General features: G+C 29.2%; 1 protein-coding gene across 2 annotated transcripts in view; it reads right to left on the bottom strand.

Moving 5' to 3' along the window:
- LOC129981237 (synaptotagmin-15-like) overlaps positions 1–17,470 on the bottom strand; it is a 358,403-nt gene that overhangs the window by 5,900 nt on the left and 335,033 nt on the right. For both annotated transcript variants that reach the window (XM_056091995.1, XM_056091996.1), the window contains exons 6-7: positions 7,964–8,137; positions 3,485–3,605 (exon numbers count right to left, since the gene is read on the bottom strand). In XM_056091995.1, the coding sequence (XP_055947970.1) occupies positions 3,485–3,605; positions 7,964–8,137 (295 nt within the window). The remainder of the gene's footprint in view (positions 1–3,484; positions 3,606–7,963; positions 8,138–17,470) is intronic.

Below are 17,470 nucleotides of genomic sequence, written 5' to 3'. Positions count from 1 at the left end.
CAGATTTAATTTATTTTTACAAAGTTTTTTAAAAATTGAAATATGATAAATTGTAAATAAATGTTCAAAAAGTCATAATTTTGCTCAAATTCATTGAAAATTGCTCAGTCACGAATTGCGGTCCACTAGATCATGACGATACATTATATATATATATATATATATATATATATATATATATTCCATTTTTTTTCAATTTCCATTTTTTTTATTTAATTAATTCTACACGCGCTCTAAAAAAACTGACGACCTTTGCATTTCTCACACTCAGAGCGAAGGGTTATAAATCCTTAATACTTACGATATTCTTTTAAAGATACCTAAGATTCCCTTTCCTAAATCGACACATGTCAAAAAAATTCCTATCAAAATTTCATAGTAAAGCCACCGAAGAGAAAAATTTCGTTCTTTTTTTGCTCTTATGCCGCGATGTAGATTGACGTACCATTTTTTTTGTATGAAAATTATGTCTCCTGTGGTGAGATAAATTGGTTAAAAATTTCAAAAATTTCTTCTTCTCGGTCACGCATCTTATAAAATATGTTTACATATATATATATATATATATATATAGTTGATATCCAAAATGTGTGTTTTTTAATGATTTTTCTTGTTTTATTTAGTGATGTATGAGCAGGATAAAACTAAAATTTACACTATAGTCTGTTTCAGATAATAGATTGAAAAATAAATTTTCAATTAATACAGTGTTGAATCACCTGATTGCTCGAGACATGAAGCAGTCAGAATAATAACGAAACAGTTCTACTAGATTACAGTCCTAAAAAAATGAATGTTTTGTAGACAATCAGACACCAAGAGGTGAGTATTTACACATGAAGAATATCATGGTGCTAGTATTGAAATCATGAAAAATGTAGGAACGAACATCGAATGAATAATAAAAGAACAAAAGAAAAAAGACGGACAAATGCATTGAGATTGTTTCCAAAATTGGTACTTATCGGTTTTAACTGTGAGCAAAAAGCACCAAGAATAAAACTACGCCCAATCATAAAATATACTGAAGTGCATCATTATTTATTATGAAAAATTTTGAGCAATGGGAATCATTTGCCATATAGTTTGGCGATATTTTTCTTGGCGTTTTTTGATCGTCGTTACAATCGACAAGTACCCCAAAATTAATAGAGACTGCTCATTAAAATAGAATAAAAATGCGCTGAGAATACCGATGATGGTTTATTTAATGTCCCATAGAAGAAATGAATCAACTATTTTTAAGCCTTATAAAATTATTTAACAGAAAAATGTTCACCGAGCTTTTCCATTGCAACTATTTCTGCCATAAAAATCAACCGAATTTCATCGCACAACGTTTATGTTCTCATCCATTGCTTTCAATCACCGGATTTAATTCTCTGAGGATTAATTAAGCTTCTATTCGCCGAAATTGCCTCGCCAAGCTGAATGTTCTTCTTCTAGATAGTTTAACGCCCACTGTTATAGTTCTGTCTTGATCAAAATATTTCTCAAATAATGAAGAATTATGCGAATAACAATGAACTATACGGTTAAATGCACATATATTTAAACAAATAATCTTTTGTTTAATATTACTAAATAAAAACAGTCTTGCATAAAAATTAGTGTGTAGTTAAAAACGTACAGTTTAGACGACTCCTAGTGCGAAGAAAGGTGTACCGCAATTTTATTTTTAAAATTTCTGATATATAATACATAAAAATATACATACCTAGTCATTTATTATCCTTTATTATATAAAAAGTAATGTAGATACTTTGTTTCATTATTTTGCATGTACTCTTGCATTTTCAAAAATTATTATTATTATTATTTTTAAATCTGTTTTTGATGTTTAGAACAAGAATTGTTGAAATGAATAGAGTAGTTCGCTTGTATATAGTGAAGTCATGCGCTTAAATTATTCCTTCCTTTCTTGTATTTTTATATTATCTTTCTTTATTAATTGCAATTTTGAAAGTTAATATCTATTTTGCATGACATGTTATTCTGGAAAATATATTTAATCAGTGTGTGACATTTCGGTATTCGCATAAATTTATGTCCATTAGGATTTTTTTTTCTTTTGATAACTAAATTTTGTACAAAATATTTTGTATGTAAGATCCCAGCAGATTTTTATGACTGCATTTTGTACATTTACTAAGTAGCAATTTACCGAAAGACGACATTGGATGCTAGTTCAGAAAATCCTGCAGTAACATACTAGCGATGAGTAAAAGTATGCACAAAATAACAGAAAATAAAACATGTATTAATTCGCTGATGAAATCAATTTTATGGCAGTTTAAAACATTTCAGATTCGAGTAATTGAATGCATTATTTTAATTGTAATGGATCTTGCATATTTATTTGAATAGCTTTTTATTCCTTTAGACAGTAATACCAGGAGGAGTAGTCTTCTCAAAATTTTCTCGCCGTGTCATGCCAGAGAACGCCTGCATGACATTAGCGTACAATAGTTACGAAATATCAACATTTGGTGTGGATTTAGCATTTTTACTGAATCTATTGTGTGATCTTTGGCGAGTGTTTTGGCGATTAATCCATGGCAGGCATTAATAATATCCAAGAATCGAGTTTGTGCTTTAGATGCGTTTTTCTCAGTGGATTGAAAATAAAATTTGACATAAAACTGCACTTGCAGTCACAAAATCCCATATCAAATTTGATATACCAACCTTTTTGAGATATCACGTCTTCATGATTCTGAAAGTACAAACCAATAGACAATCAACCCCTAGTTGGATTTGTCTCAAGATTTGACAGGTGCCTACACTACAGATGTTAAATCCGTGTACCGAATTTTATCTATCTAGCTCACTTCTTTTTGTAGTTATCGAGTTAGATTCGAACAAGTGGACAGATAGTCTTTTTTTGAGCAGATTTTACTCAAATTTTGATAGAAATCTGCAAATTTGGTGTGAAACTCGTATACCAAATTTCAACCAAGTAGCTCAAAGCATTTTTGAGTTATCTGCATCACAGACAGACTACATAAATGTGTTTTTTGAACTAAAATTGAAATGGAAAATGTGTTTTCTAAAATGAGGAGATTCGTCAAAATCTCGTGTTCAAATTTTTTACAATACTATATTACATATACTATTTTTTTACAATACTATATTACATATCCATTACTATACTTTCTCTATAATACGTATATCTGAAAGTAAAAAAGTATTTGATGCAGCATATCTTGGGCCATAAACAATAGGAATATAATCATGTCACTGAATCATTATCAAGATTTACCTCCTTAATCAGGGGAACTACTGTTTAATAACCATAATGTGCGTGGAATCCCTCAATGCGAAAACAACAATAGAAACAATTTTATTGCATTTTAAGATTTTTGCAATATAGAAACTGGAATGATATTACAGTCTATTGTATCAACAAAGACCGAATTTATCCTTCCCTTCCTTGCAGGTAAAATAACAAATAAACACAAGAAATTAATCATAACCGACTTACCTAAAGTTTGCTGTCCCTCCGGTATTTTGAGACCCTTCGCTTCGCACACGGTCACAGTCAGTCTCTCCAAATTCTCGTTGTAACATAAGCTGACCAGAAGCTCGCCAGCATCGCAAGGAACCTGACGTGAGGAGAGAAATGATGCAGTTCAAGCATTGGTCAACAATCAACAGATTTTATGGAGATATATTCTTTGATTTTGAGTTTAAAGAGTGATTTTAAGTCAGTATTACTCTAAAATGTGCAAGCTAATTTACAATAATATTAATTGAATTCCAAATTTTAATTTTAGTTATAAATTAAATGGAATATCAATAAAATTTTCATTGATTCGCATCTTATTGCCTTGTTTCTAATTTCATCATGTCTGATGTTTTGAATCATTTAAGAAAAATAAATATTTTTCATGTTGGTTATTCCAGCCATGATTATTTTCTTTTTAATTTTTTTATTGTAAATTACAAAATAAAGAATTGTTTCCATTACTTGCTTGACAGCCAAGTTTTTAATTCCAGTGTAAAAATAGTTTACTTTTTTATTTTATTTTCATGAACTAATAAGATAGAATTTTTTTTATGGTTATATCTTTGTAAAAGTTTTTTTAAGAAAAAAAAAGTACATAAATAAATAAATAATAATAATAATAAAACTGAATGCCCTTTCCATTTATTTAAGAGAGGCATTTTAATTTGTAGTCACAAAATACATTTTTTTTTGTTCATTAATTAGTTCTTATTTTTTTTATTCTTAGGTTAAGCAAGAAGGCACACCTAATACACTGAGAATAACTTCATTAACTATTTAAAAATATTCCTAGTCAAGCAAAGCAATAAAATGCAATAAAACAAAAAAATTGGAGAACCCTTATGCATATAATTTTAAAACAGATGCTGCAATATAAAAGGAGATTTTTCGTTATTTGTTATACCCACAAAGATAAATATATTTTACAATATATTTAAATGCCATGGGATTTGTGATAAGCAACTTTATGGAAATATCAAGACATCGATGTTACGCGTATTCAAAATATTAGATATAGTTGACTTTCTATTTCAGAAATTTTTCTAGTATTGTATTTCCTCTTTCTACAATATTAAGAACATGCATAGAGATAAAAACTCTAACGGCCAAGAAGTTTGAAATAGTCATGATAAGTGAAGAATGTCTACATCATATGTACCCAGAAATCGGTAACAAAAACTGAGAAACCAGTTACCGGGTGTTTCAAATATGACCGGTATATTTCAAAAATGAATAAAAACTAAACGGGCAGCGATAGAAATATACCGTTTGTTGCAATATGCTTGGGAGAACAGTAAATTTTCAGGCAGACAAACTTGCGAAATTAGTTACAATTTACAACAACAGATGGCGCTGCAACCGATTTGAAAGATATAGAAGAAAACGCAGTCTGAATTCGCCATTCTGTAAGTCGTCTTTCTGCTTTAAGCGTGTGCTATTCACAGATTGCAAGTTTGTTGTGAAAAAATGGTTTATTCCTTAGAACAGAGGATTTTTCTGGTGTTGGAATTCCACCGCGCAGAACAATGGCAACAAGACGAAGTTTTCAACGAAAGTTTAATGTAACCAAAGAGCCGAAAAGCGATACAATAAAGGATCTGTTTGAAAATTTTTGAAATTGCTAGACATGAACCCCTGCGCCTTCTTTCTGTGGGGACACTTGAAAGATCAAGTGAACCGCCACAATCCAGAAACAATTGAATAACTGAAGCAATACGTTTGTTCTGCATGTGAAGCCATCCCGCCTGAGACGTTTACACGGGTTTCTGCTCATTTCATTCTGAGACTACGCCATGTTATGCTGCTCATGGTGGATATTTGGAAAATATCGTAATTTAGATTTTTTCCAGACTGCAGCGCCATCTGTTGTTGAAAATTGTAACTAATTTCGCAAGTTTGTCTGCCTGAAAATTTACTGTTCTCCCAAGCATTTTGCAACAAACGGTGTATTTCTATCGCTGCCCGTTTAGTTTTTATTGATTTTTCAAATATACCGGTCATTTTTGCAACAAACGGTATATAGTTATATTAATGAGCATATATGTTCCAGAGATCAGATTTCATCCCCTATTGGGTAAATAAATTATACTTTTACATAGGTTATCGTAGAAAGAACCATTTCTACATGGAATTTAAAATTTTAATCATACAAAGCATTAATTTTACATTTGAAGATTATTTTTTGAACGGTTTTCACAATCCAAACATAGTCAATAAGCGAGGATAAAATTGAGTCAACAACTCTTTTTTTTAACCTTTCACTTCATACTAAAGGAAGAGTGTTTCACTTTTTACAGATTTAATGCACACCATGGCCCGTATACACGGGAGATTAGTGGAATCAGATCTTCAAATGCGATTCTCTAGTCATGAAACCGATATTGCTATTAGGTCAATGGGCCTCCATTGACCTAATAACAATCTCGGTTTCATGACTAGAGAGGTGACTTGGTTTCATGACAATCTAGTTTCATTACAACGTTTAATATCTGCGATAACTGGACCAACGACAATGAGGAAGATGAAAGAATAATAAATCTTAATTCTGCTGGTGGTTGGACAAAAATATGGCAGAATATCTTGGATGCTTTAGAAACAGTATGCTACGTTGGATTATGCAAACTCACCAGGACTCGGTCATTGTCAAGGGTTTAAGCATTGTGTTAATCTATGGATTTTATATAAGGAATTTTGACTGTATTTTGAGATATATTGGATGATTATGCTTCCCCCTCCCCCAATGGTTGGAAATGTATTATATTAGACGGGTAACTGCTTTTTTCATAGTCTTAGTTGATTTCAAGTAATTTGAAGAATATTCTTGCTTAAATAGCGGTTTTTAAGACTGAAACTCGAGTGTATATCTTTGAACTACTGTTTTAAAAAGGTAAACTTGCTATTCACCGCCAGCGTGATTCAAAATTTTAATTCGTGTTTCACATGACATGCTTAAAAAAATTTCCGTCAACTTATTGAAACTTTGAATCGTTATCTAGATCAGAGAAACAGCAGCTCGTCACTTCCCTATTTTCAAGCAGAAAAAAAAAAAAAAAAAAAAAAAACACAATATTACAAAGAAATGTTATGGAATGTCGCATGGAGCATGCGTTTCATGTTTGGTTTGAATTATAACATGCTAGGAACATTAGCAAACGATAAAAGGCAGAGAGGTTGTCATGTCTTCTGAAACAAAATTGTGATGTCACTTTTAAAATTTTAATTATTCCTTATAATAATTAAGTTTCTTGAAATAACGAAAATTTTTTCAAAAAAAAAAACGAGTCAGTAAATTGATAGAATTACAATTCTAACCGGTATGTTTAGACAAAATTGCATTATTTGATAAATAAATATTCAGTAACTCTAATCTACAGTATTCAAATATTTCTAAACGTACTAAGAATATTTGCTGATATTTATGTATTAATAAGGTTACCAGTTATCCCTAATTCAACTGTATTTCAAAAGAAAGATGTAAGAAGAGTTTTAAATTTTTCCTAATTAACAAATCATACTATTTTTTAGAAAATAACATAATGCACTAAAGAATCTTCCATCGGGGAGCACTTCAGATATGAAGATGAGAAGCTTCCGGTATGGTGCCACCGGTACGGTTCTCGCCACTCGGAAGGGTACAGAAATGATGCGGGATCGGCTACCTAATACCGATGACGGCACGTACTCCCATGTGAAGTGTATCATGGGAAGTAATGGTCCTTAGGACTCCACCTCAGCTCCCGCTAAAGCTGTCGGAGCGGTCCAGTCATTCAGATTTTTCAGTATGTCTCAAAACGAATCGGAATATTTAAATTGTGATGTACTAAAGAATGTCTAAAATATTCTATTTTTGTATTAATTAGATAAAATATTTTTAATTATTGTTATATATTAATTTATAATTTAATGGTCACATGCCAGCGTCTTGGCCTAGTGCGTCTTCCCTGTGAAAGGGTAGTGCGTCTTCATCGTGATCTGGGCGTTCCGGGTTCGAGTCCTGGTGAGGGCATGGTTGTTCTCTCCCCTGTGTTCTATCTGTGAGATATGTGAATAAGCCCCCCCCCCTGTAAAAAGGGGTTGTGCAAGTTAGTGTGTGAATGTTATCTTCATATGAGCTAGATGTCAGACTTCTGCCTTCGGGTGCTCAGGGGTCTTTACCCTCAGAAACTACTGCTCCCTCTTCCACTGTAAAGCGTTAACTGTCATATGCATCTATATAATTAATCTATCAGAAGAAAAATACCTATTATAATTAAAGTGAAAATTATTGCATCACAGTTAATTTATTGAAGCACTTTTGAAAAATGTAAGGGCTATTTTTTAGAATAATCTTATAAACAACTCAACTCAGCTTTGAGTTCTTGGATATAAAGAATAGTGAAAAACCAATGTCACTACTTTGAATAAAGATTACAATTTTTCAGGTCCTTTAAAAAGACCTTTTGACAAGCAACTCACCACGGTGTCGACGTCCTTGATGAGGTCTTTCCACTGGACGCACATTTCGTTGGTGGTGAGATCGATCTCTTTGAGGGGAAAGAGGGCATGTCCGATGACGTTGTACCTCTTGCCGCGGTCGCTGTCCAAAACTGTCGCCTTCACGATGCGATCCTCAGCGTTTTTCGACGGCATCTGCAACAAGAACCACTTAGATAAAGATTATTGAAAAAAATGAAGTTTTCGAAGATTTTAAGATTTGCAGATTATAATAAGAAAAGTTCATTACAGGAGAAATTTCAGGGGACATTTTAAAAAAGAAAATATGAAATGAATTCCTATTTCAAATCAATCGAAATTTTCTGAAATAGAAGTCCTACAGAATTCGGGGGGAAAAAAAGATGGACTGGTTTGTTTGCTGAAATCTAGCAACTCCACCACATGCTGTTTGTTACTTAGATTACATTGAAGAAACTATTTACGAAGTAAATGAAACTTCCCATAGACTTTCTCTCATAAAAAAGCAGCAAAATGTGAAATGCAACGAACATCCATTAACACGACGTTTGTCGTGTTAATGGGATTTCGTTCAAAATTTGATAGACATTTGGTGTAAAGACACGTCTTTGGTAAACGGTGTGTCATATCATCGCTTAGATCAAAGCAATTTTGAGTAATCTTGTTCACAGACAAAGAGACAGATAGATAAACAAAATTCTGAAAATGTATTTTGAAGTCCAGGGAGCTCTAAACGTGGAGATTCGTAAAAGTCTCCATGTTTCAATTTTTTTGACGATTACAACACTTTCTTTTCGAACCAAGAAAATAATAAATTGTACTTCATTAAGTTCATCAAAATTAAATAAAATTATTAGAAATCTTACTTTAATTATTTCCTAAAATTGTTTAGGTGCTAAGCCTTTTATCATGCTTGAATCGAGTCATTAGTCTATAAATTTGGTTTGTACAAATTTTGGAGCTGATGTATTTCTATACATATGATGTATTTCTACGAATATGTTTTGAATGAAAGAATAAAAGATTTACAATGCTATCTCTAACACTTGATTCATTGAATTCTTTACCTAAGAAATATTTTATAGAAATGTTCATATATACTTTCCTGCAAAGAAGATTTCGGTAAATTTGTTTCGGTTGCAGAAACAGGGCAATCTGACGATAAATTCTAAACCTAAATAAATATACTCAAAGACAAAAGATCCTATTCTCAGTAAATCCCCACAAACAATATATTCCGCAGTAAACAGAAAAAAAAATCGGAAATTTTGGTTCTCATTTTTTAGTGTTTATTTATTTTTAAAAAAAGAAAGGAAAAAACAGCATTTTCTATTTTGTTACATATTTCTTTATTTTAGACAATGTAAAACTCTTGTTTCCAACGTTTAGAAGTGGGTTTTTAGTTTGTGAAATAAAAGGATTATTTTTTTTTTTTCAAATACATTATAAAAGTTCTAAAAATGTTTTTTCAATGATGGTATTATAAGTATTACTGAGAACATTCTTGTTTTAGGTTCTTTTGATTTGTGTAATACTTAAATCATTTCCTTTTATCTTAACTGAATGATGTGAAATAGTATTGTTTTCCAAATACCTATGAATATTGAGGTATTTCCTTTTGTTTTGTTCTACTTTATTTATTAAAGACTAGATGAATTTACCGACCAGCTGGTGCAATCGGAATATTGGTTGTTTCCAATTTCAAATAATCCTTTTCTGCAACATTTTTATAGATTTCATGCATTTCAAAAAAAAAAAAAAAAAAAAAAAATCCAAATTAAATTGTGATAAACATAAAAGTATTTTAGTTTTAATAGTTTTTCCAATGCATCAAATGCTTTTCCTAGCTTTGCATTAAGAAATGCATTTGACGTCGTCAGGAACCATGACATAAAATTCTGTCAAAGGCAAAACTGTTCAGGTAATCTATCTGCTAACTGCGCGTTGTGATTACGAATCTTTTCAATTATGTAATTGTATCTTTCTTCTGATTATATAAATTGAAAGATAATTAACAGAATCTTCCATTAATGAAGCAATGAAATGCATTTTCGAAAAGTTTGCAAAGTTTTTTTAAAAAAAATATTAAAATACAAAAAAAAAAAAAAATGCATGGCAGTTAAATTAGCAATATTAAAGAAAAAGAATTTTCTGAATTTAAAAAAAAAGTAACAGCCATTTGCATTAAATAATAGTTTTGAAAGTTAGAAATTATTGTGATAAATGTCAAAATCTTAATTCTAATTCTAATTTGAATTAATCGAAATTCTAATTAAAGTTTCCAACTAAAAAAGTGTCCGAATTGAATATTTACATCGTCCAATGTAAAGTTGTGCTAAATTTTGCACCTCTGGGCGAAACAATCTGGTGTTCAGAAAACACACCCGAGTTTTTATATTTTCCTAAAGGGTATGGCTTTTATAAGGAATTCTCCAAAATAATATCCAGAGCTTATTTCTTAAGAGAGATAAGGCCATAATTCTTGCAATTTCCAGTATCTTCATTTTTGTCTCTGAGGTCGGGGATTATTGGCTTTCAAATCTTCCTTTCTTACCATAAAAGAAACACGGCTAAGAAAAAGTAATATGCATAAATATTCAGATCTTACTTCCTAAGAAAGATAAAGCCATAATTCTTGCATTTTCCAGAATTTACATTTTTGTCTCTAAGGTTCGTTATTATTCTCTTACAAATCTCCCTTTCTTACCATAAGAGTAATATGGCAGAGAAAAAAAAATTACAGATCCATTCGACTGCATTGCATACGGGTTTGCAGTATATTTTATTTTGGATGTTAAATGTTCTATGACAAACTAAGGAAGCTTTATACATTAAAAGCTTAATCCTTGGAAATTTTGTTCTAGAAATCAAGGAAAGATAGTATGCGATAAGGATAGATCGTTGCAATCATCACTTGAATATCCATTACTTTATTGTAGTTGCAGATGAGCAAAAAGCAATCCGCCATAGACATGCAAACAATATAGCATACAAATACATATGGCGGCATAAAAATATATATATGGTGGCATACAAATAGTAAAATGCCTCAAAGCTTTTGAGTTTATTCCTGGCATGTTTAAATTTGACTATTTTTAAATTTATAATATACTGTATAATTCAATCGTAAGGCTTAAGCAAAATGTTTTAAAATACTAATTCATCATGATACAGTTCTTCAGCATGCATAAGATATTTTTAATTTAGTACAGAGATATTTTGAAACTTAGACACTTCTAAATAATTAAATAATGAAATTTTTTACCATTACATATTTTGGATAAAAACACCCCTCAATTTTTACTGAATAATTTGATTAAATGTTTGAAATATTTCTTAAACTAGGTATTGTTTTTTTAATATAATTTTTAATATAATCTGCTCTTTACATTATTCTTGAAAATCTAAAATTATTTTGAAAAGTCTCTAAAATAAATAATGATTTTCGTTGATTTTTTTCAACGAAAAGACAATTTTTTATCATATATATATATTTAAGCGGCAAAGTAATCAGCCAAGTGTATATAAAAACATATCCTCTAGAGAAGAAAATATGTTTTCATTACTTCTTTTTCTATTCCAAAATAATTGTTTTAAAATATCTTCTTTTGTTTTCTGTTATGAAGAAATAAATTAAAAAAAATATTACGTTCGTTTTCTTTAAGAGTATTTTACCTTCAGATACTGATTTATTTAAAGAAAAATTAAAACGTCTTCATACGTAAACAGGGTAAAAAAAAATCAGTGAAATTGAAATAAGAGAAGATAGCTTTAAAATGAAATAAAAAAATAAAGAATATGGGAAAGGAGGATTTTTAATCACAAGAAGTTCGACAGTGTTTCATATAAAAAATGGCTAAAAAAATCAATTCAAATAAAGTGATCTTATGATTATTATTTTAAAATAGAAATTTATGTGTATTCGTAATTATTCTTCAATTAAAATGGAAAGTATTCGTCACAGACTCATTTTCATTATATAGAGCGTTTTAATAGGATTAAAAACATTTTGATTTCAAATAATGTAGGCATTCGAGACCCTGCTTGTTTCATTCTTTTATGAAAAATGTAGTACAATAATTAGGAATAAAGGTATTCTATCAGAATTCATAAAAGAATTCGAAAACTGTTCGTTTATGAAAGCAATGAACTGAAGTGGGATTATTGAATTTCTATTTTCAATGTTTTGGACAAACCAGAATTTAAACATATAGAAGTAGAGGATTTATTGTTTTTTTTAATCTCAAGTTCGTTGAACTTATTAAATTTTCTTATGAACTATTTCATTATCTATTTATCATTTTATTATTTATTTCTTTGTTTTTATATTTTTAAATTCGTATGAGGCCCTTTTCAACAACATAGACATTTCGTTCATGTATTTGTTTCAAATAATGTCTAACATTTTTAGCGAATATGTAGTAAATATAAATGTGGTTGTAATGATAGAAGAACTGAATCTTGAAATTTTTATAAATATTGATGTTTCCTAAATTTAATGACGATTTTGATAAATACTGACCATTTTAAACAAAAATTTTGAGTATTATGTCAAAGAGTCTGTCTGACTGTCTGTGTATATATGATCCTATAATTTTGAACTTGCATTTCTATTTTTTGTCCGGGAACAATACATTATGTCAAAATTAATGTGATTAATCGGTTATTATCATTAATAGCTGGTAAAAACGATGAATCGATTTATTCTATTAACCGATTATTATCAATAATAACGGATTTATCATACTATTATTATTACTATTAATAATAATAATAATATATATATATATATATATATAATGATACTGTTTAATTTAATTTAAATCTTCATTTCTAATTTTTTCTTAAATAATTAGTCCATGTTACTATAGTCTAAAATTTTCTCTTATTTCCTGTTCCAAATCTCACATTTCGTTTGAATATTTCCCACATGCGCTCGAAATAAAAGTCTGATTTTTTTTTCTCACGCCATGGATAAATTATTATATATGTATACGCAAATTTTGTATACACAAATTTTGTTTTTAACTATTTTAAACTTAAAAAAATTAGTTTTTCAGTGGCAGTTTCATTTCAGCAAAATTTATCTTTAATATAAATAAATCTTTCAAAATATTTTAAAGCAGTTTACAAGTACACTTTTCATTGTTTTAGCTACTAGATTTATACCTATAAGCGTTGCAAGACATTATTAAAGACTTTTTTTATTTTCTCGTATACGTAATATAGAGAAAATATAGTAATCACCAAGAAATTCGAACTCGAGATTCGGTCGAACTTCTACGTTTTAGACTTCTGAGTTTCAAAAATAGATTTTTGCAGAATGTCCATTCGTTTGTGATAAAATAAAATATTTGTGATCCGTTCGTGACAAAGATAACTGAAAAACGCTTTTGAGCTAGATTATTGAAATTTGGTATATGGTCTTTACTCCAAATTTACAGATTTCCATCAAATTTTAGGTAAAATTTGTTCAGAGTAAGTCCGTCTGCCCGGTTGTTCGAATATAAGTTAACAGGATAATTACTAAACAGAGCGAGCTAGATATATAAGATTCAGTACGCAGAATTAACATTTATAGTGTAAACACCTGCCAAATTTGAACCAAATACAAAAATGGGTTGTCTGTCTGTACTTTCAGAAATAAGTAAACGGGATAGTTAAAAAATGCAATGACTTTAATATATCAAATTTGGTATGAAAATTTCTGACTACAAGTGCAGTTTTGTGTCAAAGTGTGGTTTCAATCGGTTAAGAAAAAACATGTCTAAAATAAAATTCGATTTTTGGACAATATTAACGCATGTCAGGGATTAATCGCCAAATTACTTGCCAAGGATGACACGATAGATTCAGTAAAAATGCTAAATTCCTGTCAACAATTAATATTTCGTAACTATTGTATGCCAATGCCATGTAAGACGTTTTATGGCATGACAAATTTATTACAGAGTATGCGAAAAAGTTTTTGGGAGACCCATTGGCTTAGTGTAAGCTTTGATTGCTATATCGAAAATAAATCTTTATAAATAAACTAGCCGCCTTTGGCGACCAGCCGGTTCGCCAATCTTAATGCTCGTTAAAATGTTAATAATTAAATATTTTATGTAATTCCTACTTTCATAGCTTCTTTATTAAAATATTTTAAAATTTCAATTCACTCATAATATTATAAAGGCCTTCAGTTATAACGTAATCTGTATCTCTCTCATTTTCTGTTAGCTCCCGTAGAATTTATGCTTTAAATTAAAGTGGAAAGGATGAATCTACAATTAATATAATAATATTTTTTAATGAAACAAATCATTTTTTTTGTTAATATGATTACTGAAAACAGAGTCACTGAGCATTTAAACCTTATGGGCACTAAAGAATAACTTTCTTAATTTATGTAATATCTCAAGAATTTGTCAACAAAATTTTCTCAGACTCATCATGAACAGGTCTATTAATTAACAATGTTTAATTTTAAATGCATCAAATACTAAGAAAATAGACAGAATCGTTTAAAATAATCGGTCGAAAACAGGTAAAAAAAAGTACTTAAAAAACGATGAACTTAATCTAACATAAATACAGTTTAATTACAAAAGCATACAACTAACTAAAAGTAAGTCCGTTTCCGTTGAAAATAGATGCAAACAATCAGAACACAATGCGCATGCATGAATTTTCAACGCCAGTTATGGTAACGCAAATGCGTGAATGTTTCTACGCCAGTTGGGGTAACGCTATGCAGATTTGAAATTTTTAATTTCCTTTATTCTGTTTTATTTTAATTCAGAAGTACTTCAGAATGAATCTGAAAGATCCATTTATTAACAACGTTTAATTTTAAATGCATAAAACATTAAGAAAATAAAAAGAATCGTTTGAAATAATCGGCCTAAAATATGTTAAGGGAAAATGAAAAGATTTTTGGAGGGAAAGTTAGTTTTTAATTAATAATTAAAATTTTTAAAAAAAGGGACCCCAGGTGCACATTCCCGACCTACAAGGTATACACGTACCAAATTTGGTAGCTGTAGGTCAAATGGACACACACACATTGAGCTTTATATAAGTATAGATAGATTAATACATAGCAACATGTTTGCTTTTAAAATACAAGTATTTTAGAAAAAGTATAATGGAAAAAATATTTTTATAGATTTACTTTCTAGCAGGTGATCGAAATATGGTTTCATATTTTAAAGTTAAATTTAGAATATAGAGTGTCTTAAGGACTTTGACGAGAATTTTAGTTTCTTTCTTTTTTACAAACAGATATTGAAGACGCAAAAGGTTTGACACACTTCAATTTACTTTTGAAATGTTGTTCGGAAAATTTGCTGTTTTGAATCTAGCATTTTCTGCGTTACGTCGAGAAATTTTCTTTTAAAATCCAAACACGAATTTGTCATCGTGACATCAAAACATCGAAATCTTGTTTCCTTTTCCAACATTTCACTTTTGCATTTTTCCTATTTCTATGTAACACTGATTTATATTCAGTCAAAGAAGAAAATGTTTGACAGTAAAAAAACACACTCCAAATCATATTTCCGGAAAAACAGTTAAAAAAAAATTACTAATATTTCCTTTTCATTTTCAGGTCACACACATATTTATCTGCCTCCACAAATAAAACTATGAAATATTCCTAGTGTAATACCAATGTTATTCTCAGATATTCTGATTGAAAAAAAAATATCTCGAACTCTTTATGCTCTGATACTGTTTCAAACAATATTCTTTTTTTTCCGCAAGAAAAATTGTACATTCTTTTTTTCCGCAAGAAAAATTGTGGGATATTTTCGTTACTGTCCTCAGAGGAAAAAAGATTTCTTTTCTAGTGTCAATTTTCGTTCTTTTTCCACTGAATAAAAATATGAAGGGAAAGAAATACATTCTTTTAGAATGCTTCTGTAATTTAAGTAGTTCGGTGTCACTGTTTCTGAATTTCTTTGAAGATTAGACTCCTTAAGAACATTGTTAAAAAGGAAAAGGCATTTATTTTACAGTACCGGAACTGCAGGGAATCATCCTATAACGATGACAGTTATTTTTAGATGAAGAAGAAATCATGCATTACCACTTTCTTTCTTTTTGTGATAGCTTCCATTTTTATTGGAAATTGGAGGAAACTTTTCGAATTGTTTTCGTCAGCCTCATACTCTTAAAATTATATATATTTTCTCAATTATTTCATAAATTAGTATAATATTTAAAATAAGCTTAGAAGAAGTCTTTCGAAAATTAAATTCAGTTTTTATAATTAACTTCAATACATATATTTTGAAAAGAATTTACATTCCAAAAAATAGAAAATTTATTTTTTATATTATTGAATGCAAAGTAATGCTTATTTCAGTGGAATGTTATTGAAATATAATTGGAAAAGAAAAGAATGAAATGTGTTAATTTAGTTTCTACTAAAAAGATAGGAATTTGAAAATTAAATTTCTTAAATAAAAAAAAAGATGATTGCATTTACATGATATTCAAAAGTATTTATATAATCTCATGTATTTTGAACAATTTTCATAAATAATGATTTTTTCTCCATTTTTATTAATATTTCTATACATAACATCTAATAAAAAGGATTCATACAAGATTCCTGAATACTTTTTCGCCTGAAATCGAGACTGCTGACCCATATTGTGTATAAAGTTTTAAATTCAAAAGACTTGAAAAATCTACATTAGCAAAAATAAATTCAAATTCAAATTTTTATTCTACTTTGCTTTCTTCCTTTTTTAATGTATATAAAGATAAGAAAAAAGGAATTTGACAAAAAATTTTTTTTTGATCAAATCATAATTTGCGTTTATAAAACGTTTCTTATTTATAAAAATGAAAATTAAAAATAAAAATGTTAACATTAGTTATAATGCATTGCAAACACATTTATCGCAATATTTAAACTCATAACACTGAGATGTACTTTGGATGTTTAGGAAAAACAATTATTCTTAGCTAGCCGCCTTTGGGGACCAGCTTGCTCGTCCAGACCATTGACTTTTTAAATTGTTAAATGATTAATATGAGTATCATTGTTTCATTCTTAAAATTCACCTTGATATTTTATAAGACTTGAAAAAAGGAAATGAATTGAATCAACTTACTGGAAATTAAAATTTGTATATATTAAGAAATAAAAGTGAAGTTTAAATCCTACTAAGGAGTTAACAACTGACAACAGCACACATTTAAATGTTTCAATGGGTGAGACTAAATTCTATCTTTACATTTAAAAACATTTGTAAGAAATTAAATTAAAAATAATATTAAATAAGGACAAAAGTATGTGGAAATGAAATTGATATTATTAAAAAATAATTTTTTGTGTCTTAAAATAATACAACGACCATTTTTGTATCATAATTGTTTTGGAATATGAGATCATCCATTTCTTTTGTTATCTCATAGCGATTACCCATCAGGTGACGGTTAAGCCTATTTTGGCGTTTAATTAAATTTTCGATTTCAAACCCATATTTTTAAATTCTTTTATGTTTTTTTCCT

This window comes from Argiope bruennichi, chromosome 8 (genome assembly GCF_947563725.1).
Source record: "Argiope bruennichi chromosome 8, qqArgBrue1.1, whole genome shotgun sequence".
NCBI lineage: Eukaryota > Metazoa > Arthropoda > Arachnida > Araneae > Araneidae > Argiope > Argiope bruennichi.
This window is presented reverse-complemented; position numbering and strand designations above follow the sequence as displayed.